Source organism: Pagrus major, chromosome 3 (assembly GCF_040436345.1).
Source record: "Pagrus major chromosome 3, Pma_NU_1.0".
NCBI classification, from domain to species: Eukaryota; Metazoa; Chordata; class Actinopteri; order Spariformes; family Sparidae; genus Pagrus; species Pagrus major.
Genome location: NC_133217.1, coordinates 11312192 through 11334332, shown reverse-complemented (window position 1 = coordinate 11334332; position 22141 = coordinate 11312192). Strand labels below are relative to the sequence as shown.

The 22141-nt window shown below is 41.6% G+C and overlaps 1 protein-coding gene across 1 annotated transcript in view; it reads right to left on the bottom strand.

The window, feature by feature from the left end:
• The window catches only part of LOC140993699 (cytoplasmic dynein 1 intermediate chain 1), a 57967-nt gene that overhangs the window by 5690 nt on the left and 30136 nt on the right, over positions 1-22141 (bottom strand). The window contains exons 11-15 of the mRNA XM_073463214.1: positions 12669-12815; positions 11027-11140; positions 10620-10753; positions 9942-10086; positions 3003-3143 (exon numbers count right to left, since the gene is read on the bottom strand). Of these exons, the coding sequence (XP_073319315.1) occupies positions 3003-3143; positions 9942-10086; positions 10620-10753; positions 11027-11140; positions 12669-12815 (681 nt within the window). The remainder of the gene's footprint in view (positions 1-3002; positions 3144-9941; positions 10087-10619; positions 10754-11026; positions 11141-12668; positions 12816-22141) is intronic.

The following is a 22141-nucleotide window of genomic DNA, read 5'->3' as shown; positions in this document are numbered from 1 at the left end:
CGTACTATAAATTCCTATTTTTAAACTAAACACACTGAAATAATATTTACTTTCACACCACGTCTTTATTTAATGACCCTAACTGCAGTTTAAGCTATTCTTAATGTTAATTGCAAATTGGGAGCATTTAGTCATTACAGTCTGATTTAATACAAATACTCTGGAGGTTAGACAAACATTCTGTAGCTGTCAAATTAACCACTTCTCATCCAAATGTGGACACACACGAGGCTGTTTACTGTATAATAACTGAGCTCATGTTTGCTGTTGTGGGTGAGCCGATGCCCCTTTTTTTAGTAAACAGCCGCGCTCGTGTTGCACCTTTAAAAACCTAAAACCATCTGCAGTGTTTCCATAAACTGTTCCTGACATGTGGCAGGCGAGTCTGACACATGTCACCAGTGGAGACAGAGGCCTTGGCATCATGTCGCCTCACACACCGAGCTCCTGCGTATTTAAAGCAGCGCTAACCACAGACTGACTGCCATTAGCCTGCTAGCTTCCACCACCGCTCCGCCCGAGTGCATCTGAACTGAGCGCTTTAAATTGGCTCTCTCTCTGTGTGTGTGTGTGTGTGTGTGTGCGCGTGTGTGTGCTGGAAATGAGAACCAGGCGCGCCGCACTGCTCCGTTAGTGTCGTTATGCCTGTGTGTTTTTAATATGATGGCAACAATGGAAGTCTGTTGCTATTAGTCTGACTGTGTATGAGCGAATGTGTGTGCTTGTGTTTGGTACATCCGTTTGTGTGCGTACGTGTGTGTGTCTGAGCGAATGTTTCTCATAAAGCACATTGTTAGCAGAGTTAGGCAGTCGATAATGAAGTCTTCCTCTGTCGGTGAAAAGGCTGCTGTTTGGGGAACCATGGGAAACTTGTCATCTGTGCTGCAGAGGGAAGACACTGGTGATTGGACCAATGAGGCAGTGTTGAGGTTAAAAGATGAGACGTGACAACTGAGATGTGACATAATGACGAGTTGGGAATTTTATATGTGGACAGCAAGAGGAGGCTGCAAGGAAATGAGAAGAAGAGTGAAAGACCTGATGAGGGGAGAGCATCTGTAGAGCTGCAGACTGGTATTAAGGCTGAAGGAGGATGGAGGATCCTTTTAGCCCTACTTTTACCCGAGTGATCAAAGCTTTGGTACCCACTATCTGAATTATAAAAAGTATGGTTTGGAGACTCATGGCTGAAAATGTGTTTTCCCGATAATGCTACTTTTTCTTCCTCAAAGGAAAAGTTCAACATTTTGGGAAATATGTTTAGCAGTATTCGCTTTCTTGTCCAGGGTGAGATGAGAAGATCAAACTAAATTTGAAGCTTCAGTCAGTATATAATGAGCTTAGCATAAAGATAAGAAACGTGGAAACAGTTAACCTGACTCTGTCCCAAGTAAAACAACATGTAAACTAACAAGTCTCTCAGAAGCTCCCTAATTAATATCTTCTAACTTATTTTCTTAATCCCTACATGTGTGAACAAGTGTGGAGCTTTAGAGGTGCTGGTATGTGGATTTCGTTTCCATTTGACAGAGCTGAGCTAGCTGTTTCCCGCTGCTTTCAGTCTTTATCCTAAGCTAATGCAAAGTTCACACTACAGGATTTTGGCCCTGATGTCACCATTGCCAAGATCAAAGACGCTCCCGTGAACGACGATCAGTTTGTGTGAACTGTTCAAAGAACCATGATCCAAGCAGGCACTTTTTTTACTCCAGATCCATCCTCTCGCTCATATTCTTTACTTTTTCTTCCCTGTTTTATTGCTGCAAATCAGCAGGCGCAACACAACTTTGACTGCTTGGGCCGCGTCACGTTTCACTTTTGTGATCTTTGGTGTGACCCCCTGTCGCTGATCAGTTATGTAGTGTGCAAAGCCCAACGACTGAATGATTACAAGGCAGAAAGTTGTGTTGTGTGAACAGCACAGCGATCTGGCAACTGTGAAAGTCATGTAGTGTGGCCAAGACATAAGCAAACCAGCTGCTGACTGTAGCTTCATACAGTTTTTTAGGGCTACAACTAACATTCACCACTGATTAATCTGCTACTTATTTTGGTGATTAATGAACTAATTGTTTAGTCATAAAATGTCAAACTTTTTAAAAAATAATCTTAATTCAACTCAAAGTGACGTCCAACCAACAATCTAAAACCCAAAGGCTCTTCATTTACTATCATAAATGAAAAATAAAAGCAAATTCTTACATTTAATAAACTGGAACCAACAAGTGTGTGACACTCTACAGTATTTACTGTACAGACACAAGACTGGTGCAGATATTATTATCACATTTTCTGCAAGAAAGTTAAAACGTGCATGATTTGTAGAATAAAATTACCACAATAGAGTTAAGATTGCTACTCTCTTATAAAAATAGGTGTGTAAGTTATTATTTTATACTATATACTGATTATATTTTATTCAATGTTACATACTGTATATAATTAAGCTGAATAACAAAATCTTTCCGTCACTGGCCTCAAATGCTCTCTTCTGAAAATAAATGTCGCCCCACAGCACACAGAAACTCAACCCCTGTCTTGAACTTTCTCCTTTATGTTCATGGGACTGCGGACTGAGGGCTGGGGCTCTCTGCTCGCGGTCTCCTGCACATCTGTGTGCTTCACTGAAGGGACAGAGTGTGGGAGGCAGATGAGAAGAGGCGGCGGGGTCCTGAGGTTGCCTGAACGTTGGACAGAGGTTGCTGGAATATTATAGCGGGACGTCTGGGTGGGAGGCGGGATGAGGAGATGTCACTAAGTCTGATTTAAAGTGAGGGCTGTGGGAAACGCCCACGGGGGAATCTTGAATTCGTGTGTGTGGCGAGGGATGTGGAGGAGTTGGCGGTGGGGGGCCGGTGGGAGGGAAAAGGCTTGGGTGTTTGGTTGTGCGGTTCGGGCCGAGGCCCAGCAACAGGCCCTGAGAACACCAAACAAACACGCACATCAACACAAAGAGTTGACACTGAAAACACGCCCGTAGTGACCTATTTACACACACATACCTCAGTGTCGTTGTTGAGGTTCCACAGGTCTAAGCGGCCCATGCCATCCACGGCGGCAAAGAGCGCAGGATGCACGGGCGACCACATTACGTCATAGACATAGTCTGCGTTGTCCTCAAACGAGTACAGAGGCTTGTTGTGCTGAAAGAGAGAGAGAAAGAGAGAGAGAGCGTCAGGGATTATAGTAGATGACACAGTAGAGATAGAAAGAAAAGAAAGACGGAGAGAGAGGGAGAGAGAAGGAATGGAGAGAGGGAGTGAGCGAGCTTCAGACAGAGCGGCGCTGCCTCAGCCTTGGGGCCTGTCTGGGTGCAGAGCCTAATTAAAAAGCCTCGCACATTCACACAGCACCATAAAACCGCTGGGAGAGATGAAAGGGAGGGCCCCTCCACAAGGTGTACTGTAACCTCAACACAACAGCTGTCTGAGGGAGAGATGGGAAGAGATGGAAATGGGAGGAAAAGGAGGGGTGGACAATGGACGGAGAGGAAGGTGCTGGAAAGAGGATGTGTGTGTGTGTGTGGAGACCGGCTGATGGATTTCTTTAGGCCTATAGTAATATTAATTTTGAGAGGAAAAAAAAAAACTTGATGATGACTTGTCTTTTTACACAAACACACATTATGTAAGAATTGGTTCATAGACATGCACTGACTGGCATGTTTTTTTTCCAGTGAAAAATAAACATGTCAATGCTCTCTGATGGAAAAACTATTACATTGTGACTTACAACATACCTGAGGCATTTCTTTATTGCAGTTTCTTGTTACTTATTGGCCAAAATATCCACCAATTACCGATATACCTGTGATAAGGTGATATGGTTTTACTTCTAAATATGTAAAGCTGCAAAGACAAAATGTGCTAAAAAAAAACAGAGCAGGATGACAAAAAAGTAGGTTTAAATATTTAAACGACTAATTCCTTCCTCATTTAAGGTTAGGCTCGGAGGGCTAAGGAACACGTGTGATCAGTAAAGGTCTTTCGAGGTGTACTAAAATTGTGTACACATCAGTGCAGAGAAACAGCTTTTGCACCCACTCTGTCCATCATGAGCTGCACTGACCTGGCTGAGGCTACTGCTTGTGCTGCAATTAAAGATGGAGTATGAAGTAGTAAGTTAAAGGCTTAAAGGATAAGTTCACCCAAAAGTGAAATATCAGTCCTTATGTTCTCACCCCCCTGCTGATGGAAAGTTGTTTTTTAAGTTTCACAGTCTACAAAACATTTCTGGAGCTTCACAGCAAAACACTGTGGCAGCATTCTCCTAAACAGATGAGGACTTGTTAAATCGTAAAATACAACTCAAAGTAAACATAAAATGGCTCCATTCCAGAAGCCCCCAAGATACTAAATTGATTTGAAAAGGTATTATTTACATGCTTTTTTAGCCATTTTTTTTTTTCAAATGTAGCTTCTAAGCTAAATGGACTTTAGAACAACACTTGTCACATTCACCCATTGATGGTACAGGCTGCCATGCAAGGTGCCAACCTGCTCATTAGGTCCAGTTTCTTGCGTGACATGCAGCCAGGGGTGCAGGGATTTGAACCCCTTCCAATTACTGGACGACACGCTCTACCTCTTGAGCTACAGCTGCTAAAAGGCTTTAACGTGAGTGCACAAGCTTCACCATTCATTGAGGGTGTATATAACCTTATAACTTTTCAAACCAATTTTGGATCTCAGGGCATCTGCAGACTCCAGATGAGCTGTATGGAGCCCTTTTATTTAATTTATTTATTTTACATTTTAAAACAAGTTGTTTCAGTTGTTTAGTAGAATGCTGCAACGCTATTTTGCTTTGAAGCTCCAGAAATGTTTAGTGGACAACAAACCGTCAGCCAACTTTCCATCGTAATAGGGGTGAGAAGATAATGACTGATATTTTCATTTTTGGGTGAACTTATCCTTTAGTACGTGTCTTACGTGTGTGTGTGTGTGTGTGTGTGTGTGTGTGTGTGTGTGTGTGTCTGTCTGTCTGTCTGTCTCTCAGAGCGGCTGTTAGGATTCCAGAGGCTTACAAACTGCATTCCTGACAGGTAGAGTGGGAGGGGAGGAGGAGAGGAGACAGGTTGGCTGGAAGAGCAAATGAAAGAATGTTGTCCCTCTCTCTCTCTCTCCTGCTCCTCCTCTCATTCCTCCTCTTTTTCTCCATCACCTTTACTCTCTCACTCCACGGTCGTTCTGAAAGGCTGTGAGACCTGCAGACAGATAGCAGTGCACACACTTGCACGCACAAGCACAAACAAACAGAGCCGAGCCAATTTCAAGCCTCGATTGAACCTGTTTTCCAGCCGGCGGGGTGACAGCAAAGGTCATTTTACTCCATCTCACAGTTTCAGCATTCGATCAGCTGAGCGATTCCTGTTTATGTTCTCTCTCTCTCTTATCTTCTCCTTGTTTTGGTCCCCATTATTTGTAACTACACTACGCTCATCCTCCAGCTCTTGAGTATTTCATATTACCCAATAAAATCATTTTTTATTTTGATAATCCGCCTCAAGCTACCTTTCTGAAATATCTCCTTAATGATATATTGGGCCATACACTTCAAGCAGAACATCACATTAGAGTTGTGACGAATAAAGTACTCCTTGTATCGACCGACTTTTCAAAATGTAAACTACTGTTTTACCGTAGTCTGTCCATAATCTACCTGTCTTAAATAAGGTGATCTGGAGCAACAAGTCTTAAAACTAATCTTAAAATGAAGTTTAATCCTTGTGGCGCCGCACGTGAAGCAACTGCTTGTCATTATCTCTCCTGTGCTGAGAAGCTGGGGAGCTTCTAGCACGTCTGAACTGGAAAAACCATCACGGAAACTCTGGATACTGGCAGTTTACATCACATCGCTATGACAATTTATTGACATAAAGCAGTTTAGAAAATACATGGATGGTTAAATTAAGTATTTAATCCTTGGGCTCTGACAGTGTGAGTGACATGGCGACATCAGTGATCATCCATGGCTCACGAACCGTTGGCACTAGACGGCCCTTGTCGGCGCCATTTTGGCCGTTTGATCACGCAGAAATGGAGGCAGCTCGTCGGTGAGAGAAATCCCTGATTGGCTGTTCAGGTAAGCAGATCAGGGCAAGAGAAATGGAAAAAGAAGGGAAAGGCCTCTCGAGCCTGTTGTGGAAGTATCCATGATTTCACTCATTTAGCGTGGTTTCTTCTTATTTTTGTCCTCTGCCTCTTTGCAGATTATCAGACAAAACAAATAAGAAGCTGCTATATTAGCGAGAGATGTCAAAAAATGCAGATTAATCACAACAGTTGTTTGTATATCAGCAGAGAAACCAAAATAAGAGGACATTTAATAGGGCAATGTCTATGTTTTACCTGAAAAGTAGATTGTGGACACCCTCAAGATCGATCCCCATCTAAAATCATCAGATCAACCTTTAAATGACTTTTCAGTACTACAACAACTCTCGTTTTTGGTTAGTGTCTCGAAATTCAGACTATGGCTGAACAAAATGTTTGTTTCAGTATCGTCATCGTAAGCCAAACTAAGGAAAACTGGCACAGTTCTGATTTCAGATGACCATCTACAAGAGGAGTCTGTCTGATATTAGATAATTTAGTCCGATTTAAGAGTTCTTGGACACGGGGGAGTTTGTTGCTCGTGAGTAACATGTGGGCTCTGCATGAACAGCGAATCACCAATCACAGTGATTCTTGATCAATATGGTTGTTTGATCAAATGAACAATATACAGCACAACAAAATCAAATGAATCATTCTGGAATGATCAAATAAATCTACTCAAGTTATCTGAAAATTCTTGTATTTTTCATATTGCAATATATTCATCACAGAAAACAAAAACATCACAATGTCAGTTTTTTTTTCCAATGACGTGCAGGCCTGATTCAGACTCGCACAGTCTTACAGAAAACCCCCAACACTTGGACTTTAAGCTCGATCCAAACCATCTTGTCTCTGCAGCAGTCGTATAATTATACTGGTTCCATTCTGGCTGCATCGGCATCACAAGATAGCATGTTCCCTTCACACCAGATTTAATAACCAGACACTGAGGGGACTGAGATTTTGTCCTTAAGTTAGGAAATGTTTTGACGCCAAAACCACCCCCAGAACAACACCACAAAATCTATCACTGAACAACCAGATCTCATTTTCAGTACACAGATACACATTTATAATCACCTGAGCTGACAGAGATTTAGGCCTTTAATTAACTTCTTAAGAGAGCAAATGTGTAATGGTTATGCCACATCCAATCACTTATTAGATGCTGGTTTTGGGGTCAAGAGAGCAAGAACGGTTCAAGTTATGCACAATCATGAACCAACTCCCAGCTGTCGCGACGTCCTCACACTCTGGCTGTCTCAAAATGTTTTTGCTAACCACAATATTTGCGCCGCTGAGTGTAAAAACATCAGCAGACTTCTGTGCGACGGCCCTTTTTGAACCGTGAGGGCAAACGTGTGTGTGAATGCAAAGAGAATTCACTGCGAATGTGTGTTACAACAGTTGGGTTGAAGGCAAACCTCGAGGGGGTTTTAAGTAAGCAAAGGCAGCTTGCTTAAGGTGCACGAGAGGCATGAGTGGTGTGTGTATGTTTACACACACGCACACACGGACGCAGGTATTCCGCCTGCCCACACACAAATATGGGTTATGTGGGATGAGAGACAGACACACATTCCTGCGGTGCCCCTCAAAGGAAAGGGAATTCCCAAATCCTGAAAAATAACACACTCTTCTGATGAAAATCCACAGAAATGTTTTAATATGTGTCGCGGGACCCTTGGTGGAAGACTTATGGACTGGCTGCATGCAAACATGAGCTAAAATTCATCAGAATGCTTTACTGCCTGTCACAGCCGAGTATAAAAAATGAAACTGGATCTTGCATAAAGCTGAAGGTATTATGCAATATACATTATGTATTTTCCTCATACAGAAGAGGTCTCTCTTTGATTTCTGGCTGTGTTTGCTGTTCGACGCCCTGCTCATGTTGATCCCTCTGTCCTTCAACGTTAGCATCAGCTTCACTATAAAGAATTACATTTTTTTTGTCTTACCTCCCGGCCCTTTTCCCCTCACTCTCCCCCCCGCTGACTCTCAATCCAGTTTCCTGTCTCTCACTTCTTCTGAGTGCAGGCTCACCTGTATTGCTACGTCTTGCTGCTCCATTACTTTTCATCCTTACATTCACACTGAAACATCTCATCCTATACTCTTGTTTCCATTGCAGAATTTCTTCTCTTTGTACCTGAGCGTACTCCTCTGTGTTTCACCACCACCCCCACAAAAGTGTCTTTGAATGTATTAGCTAACTTTTCTGTTCTCCAACACTCACTTTGACAGAAACAGTGACAGTTTGCTTTTTACTGCCACTGAAATGGAATTTGTCACATCAGTTTGAAGGGAGAACAAATGCAGAGTGGACGAGGTCACTCAAAAACCAGCGAGAGGAGGAGCGTCCACTTTTGGAGTGCCTGAGGTGCACTCAGAATCTGACACTCAGTGAGGTGCACAGTGTTTAAGATCTGATGAAGACCGTCTGATATTAGTAACTGACCTGATTTAACTATAATGGGTTAACAGAGCTTTGCAGTTAAAGATTTCTGAATGATCTTTTTTTTTAATTTTACAATGCCGAATAGTTATTATTCACTTGAAATAATCTGACTATAGTTAATTTCTGATACTAGTAGACAATCTGACTGTTGAATGAAATGACAGCTATTCACACCACAACGGAGCGTCGTCTAATGCTTAGACAGTTACTATCACTTGCTGCCGGCTACTCAGCATAAGACATGTGAAAAATATGACACGTTAAGATCAGAAAGGACCCAGTAAGCTCACTATTCACAGAGGAAGCACCCTGCCTTTTCCCTGATAATGCTACATTGTGTACAACAAAGCCATGTTGAAAATCAGCAGGAGGAAAGCTAGTTAGCTGTCAGCAGCCCAATGGGCAGCAGAGTCCTGCGGTGTGTTTAGCTGACAGAGCTAACAGTTAATGGAGCTATTAGATTACAGCTAACAGAGCCCTGGCAGATGATAAAGTTCAAGCAGCTAATACGGACAAAGTTTATTAGTCACGTAATTTTATTCATCTGCCAGTCTGCTGCCACCACCACCTGCACACCACCTCAATTCAGCCCCACAGCAACGAGTGTCATCTGGTCTGCCAGCAAGAATCTATGGAAGAAGGGAGCTTATTTCCTCTCAAGTATTTAAACCAAGCAAGACTTGACAAAGTAAGTTTGTTAACAGAGACATAACTATTAACTAAAGTTTTATGAAGTGTTGCCCAATGTCATAAATGGTATCGTCTACCCCTGTGAAATACCAGAAAGGTACGAAGGTATGAAAAAAATAGGAGGAGGAGGAGGATATCTTCCCCTTCAGTTAGGCCTCACAGGCAAATCTTCCTCTGATGTAGTCAAGTCATCCGGCTTACTTCTGCAGTATTGGCTGTACACCTGTTCTCTACCATCTATTAAACTTTGTTAGTAGGGTTTACAGCGGGGGCAGCACACAACGTGGGAGGCTAAATTCAGGTTGTAATAATCAGCGTGCCAAAACAACTTGTGGAGCTAAAAGTGCAGCTTGTCAAAGGCTCAAATTGTGTCACTCTACTATTAAATACTTTTACTACACAACCTCCAGCACTTGTACACTCAGTATCAGATATTATCCAACTTATTCTCACTCACACATACACACAGATGCATACAAGTTGTGAGAGAAAGACTGATTTTCCAAGAAGTTGCTCCCCTACAGTACTTAGCCCCCCTCCACTAACTAGTTAGTTCTCTCTCTGACACACGCACACACATTTTTTCTCTCTCTACAACCTCTCTGGAGTCCACAATCAACCCCCCACCACATCCTCTCTCTCTGTCTTGCACACACATACAAAAACACACACACACACACACACCATACCTTGGTGCTCCAGAGTTTGACGGTCCAGTCAAAGGAGGATGTGATAAAGAGGTGGGAAAAGTCGACGGTGCCCACAGCACTGTGGCAGCTGATGCCCGTCACGGGCCCCTGGTGGCCCTCGAACATCTCACAGATACCTGCCTTACTGGGGAGAGGGACACAGGTGGTTCAGCTCTGCTGTGTTTAAGTGGTCGTAACTTTTTTAAATACAAGGCAGTGAAGTGGTTTGCACCTTACTGAGGGTGCTCATGCTCAAAATAAATTAGCAGCGCAGTCAGGGAGCTTTGATTAAAATTAAACGATTAACTCCTTAAATTGGGAGAAAATAATCCATTTAATTTTAGTAAAACAATTCTAACCCTACTTGTAATTCTGAGTTTATTTAATTTTCAAAGGCAACAAGGCAGAAAAAACACTTCAATGTACGTAATTTAGAAAGACTCTTTTTTTTATGTTAACTACCTGAATGTTTTTTGGTTTCTTTTTTTGGGGCAGAGTTCTTTTGTCATGATATAATTCTTTATCATCTGGGCAAAAACATTAGAATTGCATATAGACTGAATGCAACAGTCAAAACATACATAAATGATCCAGTAAAGATTTGTCTCATGTTTTGTTGTGTGTGTATGCGTGTGTGCGTGTGTGCGTGCGTGCGTGTGTGTGTGTGTGTCCACGAACCTGCCATGTCTGGATGCAGTGTACACAGTGCCCTCCTCACTCCCCACCACATAGTTGTTAACGTCTCCCGTGGGAAAAGCCATGCCTGTCACCGCCACAGGTTTGGATTTATTGTACACAAGTTCCATGGTCTCCTACACACGCACACGCACACGCACACACACACACACACACACACACACACACACACACACACACACACAGAAGGAAGCCTTATTGTGAGCCTATTTAAACACATTACAACATTTATAGAAATACATGTGGAATTCCAGATGCATTAACACTAAAACTCATTTTATCTAGCATTGGGCAACAAAACACTGTTTACCCTTAGTGACTCAACCTTTGACTCACTGAGTCTTGAGCTGTCAGCAGATTGTGTGGACAGTGTGCTAAGTGTTGTGTACCTGTGGCTGGGAGAGCATGTCCAGACTCCAGGAGCACATCCTGCCGTCTGTAGACACAGTGATCAAGTTGTTGGCATTCTGGGTGCCAACCACGTTTACGCAGTACACTGGGTGCTAAACGCACACACACACAAAGAGACAAAGACACACAAAATGGAGGACATGGGTTGAGATAAGCACTTGCACAATACAATAAATAATGTTTTCAATATGATTATGATATGACTACAACAATCGCTCCACTAAATCTCTCCACATCTGGCATCTTGTATAATAGAATATTTGGTTAATGTCATGGACATAAAATATTTACATCATTTGATATGTTACTATTAATAAAATAAGATTTGAAAAATGATCTTAAAACATAGTTTTAACCTTAAACACATGACATCATTAGCTACTGTGTGGACCAGCAGATGCAGTGGTCACACAGACAGCTCACATGCCAGTGTGCAGCCGTTCCTTCCTTCCGTTTGGAGACATGCGCTGCTCTGCAAATCCACAGCAGTGTGTGAAAGCATTATGTCATTACTGGGCAGTAATTGATTTGTGTACCGGACGGGCAGCACAAAGAATCCATTCAGCAATCAGCAACATGCTAGCAGGCTGGACCCACTGACTGGAGAGGACGAGAGCGACGGCCTCATTATTGGGGTTTAAACCTACAGCGTGGACGGCATGTAGTGGTGTGTAGTGGTGTGTGTGTATGTGTGTGTTTCTACATGCCCTCTGTAGCTGTGATTATAAACGGCCCCAGGTCTTAAGATATTACTAGTGTATAGCGGTCAGTAATTTGTTGAGGGTCAGTGAGTTCACTGGAGCATCAAAACTGAGCTGTCCTTTCAGTTATGTCGTGTGTGTGTGTGTGTGTGTGTGTGTGTGTTTATCATACGAAAAATGCAATACTTGGCTCTCAAAAACAGTATGTTGATACATAATTTCATATCTGAACATCAGGATGTTTATATGACAATATTTTAAATCTTAACTCTCTTTGGGAATTTTCCTTCTGAATATGTTTATTTCTAATTGTTTTATGTAACTAATCAAAGCACGACAGGGAGCTTTTTCATTTAGGTCAGGGCTTGTTTCAACAGGGCTGCAACAAACAATTGTTTTCATTTTTGATTAAACTTTTGATTATTTTTCTTCATAATAGAATTAATGGTTCAATTTATAAAAATATCAGAAAATAGTAAAAAGTCAAAATTTATTCAAATTTCAAAATTCAAATTTATTCAGTACTCAAATTAGTAATCATATAAAACAGGGGAAATTACAATATTTTCACATTTAAGGAGCTAAAACTAGCAAATAATTGACATTTTTGCTCAATAAATGGCTTAATTATTAAACTGATGATCAAAATGTGATTAATTTCTCTCGATCAACTAATCAAATCATTTCAGTGATAAAAACAACACATAGCCTGTAAAAAATTAAGAAAATACTTCAAAATTGAGGCATACATCTAATGCTTTTTGAAATTATTTTTTTGTATGTTTTGTGTCAAAACTAAAAATATCAGCTGTGTACTGAATCTACCATTGAGTGATGTGAGTCGCAGTCAGATCCCTGCTCACAGTTTGTTGTGTTGGACTTTAACTGTATGTCATATTGACAATGAAGCCAGCCTTACAGTGTGTGCAGCAGCTGACAGAGGAGTCCTCTGGACAGGGGTCCGGCGGTGACTGCGGTTGTCCCACAGGACGATCTGTCCCGAGTATGTCCCCCCCACCACCAGGTTGGGATGAAACCTGGCGAAGCCCACAGATACTACAGGAGACTGAGGAAACAGAAAGAGAGAGAAGAGGAGAGGATGGGATGAGATAGCAGAAACATAACGCATATTATTCTGGTGTGAGGTTATATTTTGGGAAAAGTTATGAAAAAGACAGAATATCATGAATCGACAGAGCAAGGAACATGGTGACAATTGGAATGCTTCAGTCAGATGAAATGTGGAGATAGAACAGCAGACAGTGAGAAAAGAGCAAAAACAATGAAAGATATGAAGCGAAAACGGTAACGCTAGACGGAGCGTGAGCGAGAACGAGTGATCAAGGCAGCGTGATGGGTGGCAGATGAGGGGAGATAGACGGCGAGGGAGATGATGAGTCTGGCTACGGTGAGGGTCCGCCGAGGAGAGGAGAGAGGGGTGACGCTAGGGCGGAGACCAGACAAAGAGGGGAATTGTAGTCCTCTTTCCCCCAGCCGTTTCACATTACAGCATCAAAACCCCAGCAGCCACTGGAGCGCTCACTGTAGCCTCCATCATGACAAGCGCACCCTTGAACTCCCTCCCTCCCCGATGCCGTGTTTATTGAGTTTTGGTTCCTCTTCAGTGCTTGTCCCATATGGGCTTCTGCGTGCAGCAGCTAGCCTCCCCTGACCCAGAGCCAATGAAGCATCTGCACTGTGAAGTTATGAGAAATTGTTTCAGCATCGTGGTGCTACAGGAGGGTAAGTGGTGTTACAAATTCATCCCTCTATCCATCCATCTAGTAACGCAGCATGATCATGTTGAGAGGAATGATAATTTATAGTCAAGATGGGGCCATGAGAGCATTAAACAAGAAGCTCACAAACATGCAGCACAATTAAAAACAGTAAACTATAAAAACATGCAGGGTGAATTTCGCAAAAGCATTGTTGCCCAATATGGTCGTAGATTTTGTTGGAAGAGCTGCCACTGACAGTTTTAGTGTTCCTGGAAACAGTTTGGCAGATGAACAGCTCTGAGACGATGTTTGGAGAGAAAGCTTGTTATTAATTATCAGAACCATCCAAAATGAATAGCTGTATTAACAAGTTAATGATTCTAAGATGTATGTAATACATTTACAGAGTTATGATACTACTAATTTGATTTGGTTTTAATAGCCAGTAAGACGACAATGAATGTGATTCTAAGAATTAATTACCTCTATGATGATCCAGTTATGGCTTACATGAATCCCCTCATAGGAATGACCTCTAATATTGTCCAATAATTATATTGGTGTACATACAGTATATAAAAAAACTGCAGAGGCTGCAGGATGCCACTGTAATCATACAGTTATTACATAGTTATTACATCTTTGTAAAACATCAGTTTGAACCTCATATACATACTTGAAGCACAAGGGTGCACAAGGAACTACTTTTCCAGTATTCATTGTTGTCATGGCGTTTTGGGGAGCAACCCACCTGCGGGTGCCAATAAGCCAAAATAGATAATAGTTCACATCAGTGACTGTGTGATTTTCATGTTCCACACCAGTGAGACTGAGCTAATACTCAAAACGATGGGTGACGTCAGCTTAAAGTTAGACTATGTATCTTTTGCTAAACAGCAGCTACGAGGGGACAACTATAGGCTAATGGCAAACACTAAATCATACTGTAAAACTATCAAAAGTAGAGAATAGTTATAAAGTCAGCAAACTAACTCAGTAATAACTCATAAATATATATTATATATTATTATTTATTATATATAAATATTGCAAAACTCAGCTAGATTCTAGATAAAGTTTGCTAGCATTAGCTCACCTTAGTGACAATAAAGGTTAACTGACTGTACTAAATTTTACATTTGGAATATCTCATCCTTCATTACTTTTCTTTCAATAGTTTCTTATACCTCTAAAGTTATGTGACCACATAGATATTATTTAATAACAGAGCAATTGTGTTAATGCGAAATGTAAATGTACAAATCAATTTATTGGGACCACTGAAACCTAACTGTGCTAAGGTAGCCTCAGACAAAGGGCTCACTCACACTCACAACATTTGTTCTTGCTCGAAGTAGCTCAAGAGAGTTTACCTTAATATGAAGCTCAATAAGATGACCTTACTGAACTGAGACAACCTACAAGTATTCAATAGTTTAACATTTGTCTTGTTTTTCACTTTTCTCCCTGGCGCTCCCCCTCTCTCTCCATCCCCGCCACCACACCATGTGTGAAGCAGCCAACTCCAACCCCAGTTCATTTTGGAAGGAGACTGGAAAACAAACCATAAGGAAAGAAAACACTCTCTCTTTTTTGTTTCTTCTGAGGAGTCACGGCCTCTGGACGAATGGCTCGGGAGTTGCTTCAGATGTCAAGACTCAAAATAAACTGAACTTCAGTGATAAAAATAAAGTCGCTCTCTGAAAAGTTTATCTGAACAGTCAGACTAAAAGGGAATTCAGGTTTATTAGCATGCATTAGCACACAAGATTTGAAGGCCAGAGGCTACTGACTGAAGGGTTTTTTCACAGTTAAAAGTACCATAGGCCAAATGCAAAAACTACAGCACTCACACTCATATACACATGGATGAGTCTGCCTTGCACTAGATCACTTTTAATATCCTAGAGTTTTGGGATGACCTTTACACTCGTGGTCTGACAGGCTGCTGTCTGAGGTTCGCCCCCCCCCCCCCTCCATCAGACTCCATCCGTGGACTAATGAAACCAAGTCCTGCCCTCTCTGTCATCTGTGTACACAAACACACACATCCACACACACTTATGCACGCACATGGTTCCACCACCACAAACATTTATCACTCTTGCAAATAGGCTTATTTGTTTTCTTGCCAAGAGTTAGATGATAAGATCGATACCACTCTCACATGTTTGTTAAGAAAATGTGTACAAACAACATTATCAAAGCTAGCTGTTTCCCCCTGTTTTCATCCTGAGCTAAGCTAACGGCTGCTGGCTGTAGCCTAATATTTTCCCAGCAGATATTAGAGTGGTATCATTCTTCTCATCAACTCTTGGCAAGAAAACAAATCGAAGCATATCCCAAAACTACTGAAACAATTATTTTTCCTCCATCGTTGATCACTCTCTTGAAGTCTATATCTTTATCTACATGCCTAAAGAGATAGAAACCATAAGATGGCTATAAAAGTGTCATTTCCAATTTGAATTTTGAATATTTTTTATTTAATGGGAACAATCTGGAATGCAACATCGACAGTATACTACCTTTGATCTATTACTATATTATCTTTAAACTCACTATCGAAACTTTCATCTATTTTATCCTTCCAGTAAAGACCAGTATGGCCCTACTTTTACTATTAACACCAGCAAATAAACACACAAATCCACAAGCAAATAGAAAACATCCCTGCTCTCTACTCTTCCTTGTCGTTCTTCCACCAGTTATCACCCTAAATAAACATCTCTACCCCACATGAGTAATGACAAAGAGAAGCCAAATCAAATCAAGACCCCCCTCTATTTGCTCCATATGTTAGTTTAACTCCTAAGCCCTATCAGTGTCCCCATCTTAAGAGGAAAAATCCTGACTAAACTCTGAATCCCCTCTTTGAGAAACCACAGGTTATGCCATCATTCCCCTCGTGTACTGTCGGGCTTAGTGAAAGAGCTACTGAAAATTAGCCCGACTTTGTCCCCATGGCGCGCTTTGAGGTGCCTGCCAGCAGCGACTTGGATTTAACATGAAAGCCATTCTCCCTAAATGGTTCTAATCAAATGTCACATCAGCACATATGTTTTAGAGTTATGTGCCTTTTAAATGTACTGTATGTCATTTGGTGCTGAAATAAGATCAATTTGTCCCGCGCTATAAGGAAGTTTATGATTTAAGCTCGAGGGGAATTGCTTGACACTCTAAAGTGGATTCTCAATTTGAATGTCATGTAAAATATTAATGACTGAGTTTAGAGCTGAATTATGGAGAGCTTGATTATGTTTCAACTGGAAGTCTTTCTGTAGACTTTTTATTCATTCATGAAGCTTTGGCATCAATGACTCAAATATTGTTTTTTCATATGTATTTCTTGGCGAGAATTGTAAACATGACTGAATCTGAGGAAAAGTTTGACATTTTGGGGAATATGTGTATTCACATTCTGGCTGAGAGTTAAATGAGAGGCTAAATATCACTGTCATGTCTGTACAGTAAATACGAAGCTACTGGTTGTTATATCCATAATATATAATATCCTGAAACATCTTTCAACAAAACATGAGCTTTAAAGCCAGGAACAAGTGCCACTGCCTCCCAATTGAGCAGCACATCCATTACAGAGGGTAAATATCCTATGTTATAATAACTTTAGTGCCACGCAGTCAGACTAAGCACATTTATCCACACAGAAAATTGATCAAGAATGAATAAGAAATCAAAAAGAATTTGACCGACAATCAGTATCGATAATGGCATTGATATCAACAGAGAGTTATCAAATCCTATCCCTAGTAACACCCTGGTTTTAGTACCTACAGTATTAAAAAGAAATACAAATCAATTAGCGAGTGTTAGAGGTGCCGGACGAACTGTTTCTCACTTCCAATCTTTGTGCTAAGCTAACTTAGCCTGTTGCTGGCTTTAGCATTCATACTTAGTGTACGAACCAATCTAGCTCCGTAAGAAAGTGAATATTTTCCCCAAAAACTCGATCTTTTCCTTTAAATGAAATACAGCCACACTCCTCCCATCCCCTGCAGCTCCTCTATATTTCAGATTCATAAGTCTGGACATACCAGTCACACGAGCACCACATCTGTCTAAATAACACCTCAACAACTCTCGTGTCGGCAATACTCCCGCTATGATTGCATCTCCATATCAGGGGCTGACTGGATACCGAGCCTGACATTTCATTTCCAAACGCAGAGTGGCTCTGTGGATGGTTCTCATCTCACATGCGGCGCGGGTCAGACACCTGCCAAGTCATCTCCTGCCAGCCCAGACGGAGAGGATGTGGGGGAGTGACAGCTCCCGGAAGAAAAAGCAGCAGAGAGAGTCACTTCGGTATATTGGGCCTGAGATAAATTGTGGAAGTTTTACAGGGAGACGCTCACGCAGTCAGAACAGTGGGTTTCATTTCTTTCCTCGGGCAAGGTCTGTTCTGTGTGTGTGTGTGCATGATGGAGAAACTCACACACACAAAGTATCATCTACCGTATCTCACACAAGGCTCACAAGGCTAAGTGCTTCTGGCAGCCCTTATTATATTAATGGGAAGTGTTCTGTAGAGGATAATACACACATGGTAGGCTGTGATGAAAGATGGCACCCAGCGAGGGATTAGGGAGGTTTGGAGGAATGACAGAGGGAGAAAGAAGGCTAGAGAGAGTCGAACACTCCCTCCTTTGTTGCCTCCTCTTCTCTTTCGTTCTTTCCTCGGGCAACAAACTGTTGCTTAAGTCGGCTTGGGAAGGCAGAAATGGATCGAGAGTGCTATGGTGAGAAGAAAGAGGGAGACAGGGTGGGGGGGTGATAGGGCACGCCAGACAGTATATCCTCCCAAGTACATCCACGCTCCATCCCTCCTCTCCTCCCGCCTCTCCCCACTCGCTCACCGCACTCATCTGTTTTCCACTCTGCCTTATCAGGACCAGATGGATCTGACTGTCTTCCCTTGCATCCCCTCTTCTCAACCTCCCCCCTCCTCCCGACCACCTTTCTCCTCCCTTTCTCCCCCTGGCTTCGCTCGTTTATGACACCCCACGGATTTTGTCACTCTGTGGTTTCTGGCAAGGAGAGAGAAATACCAAGCCGAGTCTCGATTTCAGCAGGCAAAGAATGAGGGTTTGACAGAGTGAGAGCTCTGGGAACACAAACAGGCCTTTCTCTGCCTCCTACAGCTCCTTTCCCTTTATTTTCCATATCTTGTTTGTTTGCTTGGCTCATATTTTCACTCTTGCTGGTTTGTGGCTTTAATGCTGGATTCCTGTTATAAATATAATGTATTTGTTTCTATTCTGCTATTGAAACTTAGATAGATATCGATACTATACTAAATATAGATGGTACAAATTCCTTCTCCCGAAATTTATACAAATCGCATTTTACAGGATAATATTGCCACATACACCAAACTTGGGTGAGAGTTTTATAGAACTGAAATGACATAAAATAAACATAAAATGTAACTGTTAAGGACTCAAATGTGTAATTCCTCTTGAACAATTGCTGTAGTTTCATGGCTGGGTGACAATATTTTTCCATATTGGTGCCAAAACAAGAGTGAATTTTTGGACTCCAAAGCGTGAAGGTCCAGTATGTAGGATTTAGGGGGATCAATTCGCAGAAATGGAATATAATATTCAGAGTTATGTTTTAATTAGTGTATAATCACCTGTAACTAAGAACCATTTTGTTTATGGTGCCTTAGAATGAGCCTCCTATGTCTACAGAGGGAGCAGGTCCTCTTCCACATAGTCTGCCATGATGCACCATCATGTTTCTACAGTAGCCCAGAGCAGACAAACCAAACACTGGCTCTAGAGAAGGCCTTCCCCACCATTTAAGAGGGTGACACGTTGCAATCTGAATCTTAAGAAATTGTTTAATATTTTAGAAAAAAGGATTTTTGTTCTAATTAACCAAGGGAGTGGCAGCGTGGTAATCAGTGAGCTTTAGAGGAGCTTGTCTGCTGATTTTGGCTAGCTTGTTCCCCATTTCCAGACTTCTGCTAAGCTTGTGATAACTGGCTGCTGGCTACAGTTAAGAGTGGTATCGATCTTATAATTGTACTCTCCGCAAGAAATCAAATTAGCATATTAAGCAAAACATTGAACTCGTTCAACTATTATCATTTCAAACCATGCCAAAATGCTGAATGCATGAGTACTGAATAAAGAATTTTTTGCCAGTTTTCCATACTCATATACACCTTTCGGCTGGTGCTTAAATGGTATTGGGTCTGCAGACTCTGTAGTATAGTTTCTCTGAGTTCTTCTTGCACAATGAGAAACACTTGAAAGATTGACTGTCTTAATTTCTCCATATAATAAAATAATCTAATTTACCCCAACCTCAACACTCTAAATGATTTTTGCCAACAGAAGTGTGCCACAAATAATAAACAGTCACATAGTTTTAACTTTAGCACTTAGAGGATATCTTTGCTATGCCTTCTGAACACAATGCAGCTTCATCCTTCGGTGCATTTTCAATCGGGTTTGAACTTAGACAAGGCCTGTGATTAATGTTGTTGCACAGTTCTCTCTATAACTCTCTCTACCTTCACCCTCCCACTCCTCCTGCTCTGCTTCTCTTACTCAACCTTTCTAGAAGTGCCAAAGGCCTAGGGAGCGACGCAAGGCAGCGAGATATTAATAAAAATATGACTGAGTCCAATGGGATATGACAGTAGCGGCGGGGGTTGTTACAGGCAGGCGTGTGGTTTGGGGGGTTCAGCAGAGGTTTTAAGTCAAACGGGCCCTTTAATGTGGTGTGACTTTGCCCACTTGAGAGGCTGGTGTGAAGTTACAAGATTGGACCCAACTGGGATGGGGCGATGATGGGTCCAACTGCTGGGATGGCCATGATGAGGGAAGGCACGTTCAACTGGTACCAGAACCCACAGCGGCGGCAGCCCCTTTCCTAATGTACAAGCCCAACCCACACACTGATGGCTCACACACTTCCTCCACTATATTACAAATCAATGGCTCTTTAAGTGGGGTCATGAAACTGCCACAAGCCCTTAAAAAGATCGTAAAAGGTCCTGTAGTGTACTGAGATACTGTTTCATTTCAGTTATAGTTTATTTACTTAATTAAACAGAGTAAGATAACAATTATATTTTTAACTTGTATAGTGCAGTTCATGATAAAAAAAAAGATGTTTTACCTTAACCAGATGTACATAGTAAAACATCACAAAGAGCAACAATAGCTGAATGAAAAAGGGGCATAAACAACCAAATATTTGCAAATATATAACTGTATCTATGTATGAAAACTGTTTTGACCACATTTTTTAATTCTCCTACTAAAGACTACTTTAAATTGCAATGTTGAATCTGCAGAAATATATTCTAAAATTGAATCTTCAATTGCTTTGAATGTTTTCGTTAGAATCCTGAGAACCTTAAACTTAAAGGCCAGAAATTTCTGTGAATGGCTGCAATAAAAAAGACTAAGGTCACTAAATAAGAGCTTGAGGACTGGAAGATATGATGCAGCAAAGCAGGAAGAAAACAAAAAGATGGAACACTGAATGCATAACTAAAATCTGTTGAGTCGACAGGGGAACAGCATTTGTCAAACCAGGACCTATCTGTCCAACTATTGCATTGCAGTAGAATACAATATTACAACACTGCTGCTCATTGCCAAAACATTTTATGCACAATCCCCAGACTGCACTTGCTCAAAGGCAGACACACTGACACTCCCAAAATCAAACCGACACCAGCATTTACATTTTTCACTTTCCACTACACCAGCACGTCAAGGACAACGCTGATGCAAAGTAAATATAGTTAACTTGAGAAAAGATTGTAGGGTCCAGTGCAAATAAATTAGATCATTATGATAATCGATATCAAAATTCAGCACCAAACAGTCCAGAATAAAAAAAAATGCACTGGAAACACCAGAGATTAGGCAAAACATATTTTAACCCTGAATATGAGGTTCAATGTTGTTAAAAAGGACAGTTTTGCATTGCTAAGCCCATTCACCAAACTGCACACAGCCAGACAAGAAATATAGAAGCCTGACCTCACCGAAACCCCATCTGAAACATGAAGCCTTCTATAAGCCATAGCCTTATACAATAAAGCTCCTGCTGAAGCAGACCTCAACCACAAACCCAGAGCCTCCAATACTGACCCAGCACTGTCATTCTTTTGTATCCTCCACACACACACACACACACACACACACACACACACACACACGCCACAGCCTTTACAGATGTGTACAATACTCACATATGCAACATATGCATAAACACAGATACCTATCCTTCCAACAGATGAAAGCAGCTTCTGTGGAAAAAAAATGGCTGAAATAAGGTCTACTGTAGGCTGCCAACACTAGTAGTGAGTGCCAACTCATATATATTTGTGTGTACCTGCAGTAAACAGTGAGTGTGTATGATTACAGATAGAAGGAGAATGCACGTGAACAGCTTGTTCCTCTAGCCAAGGGTGGGAGGTGGAAGGTGAGAAGAGAAATGGGAGAAAGTAGAGACAGAGAGGGGAAGAGGCGCCCGGCCCTGTGGTTTTGGGGGGTTAAACGGCAGAACATGCTCGCACATTAAGAGCCATCTGATCCGCGGCTAACTAGAGAGTCGCGACTTTGTTTGCAAAAGGCCCTGCAGAAAGAAAGAAAGAAGGAGCAAGGAAAAAAAAAAGTCT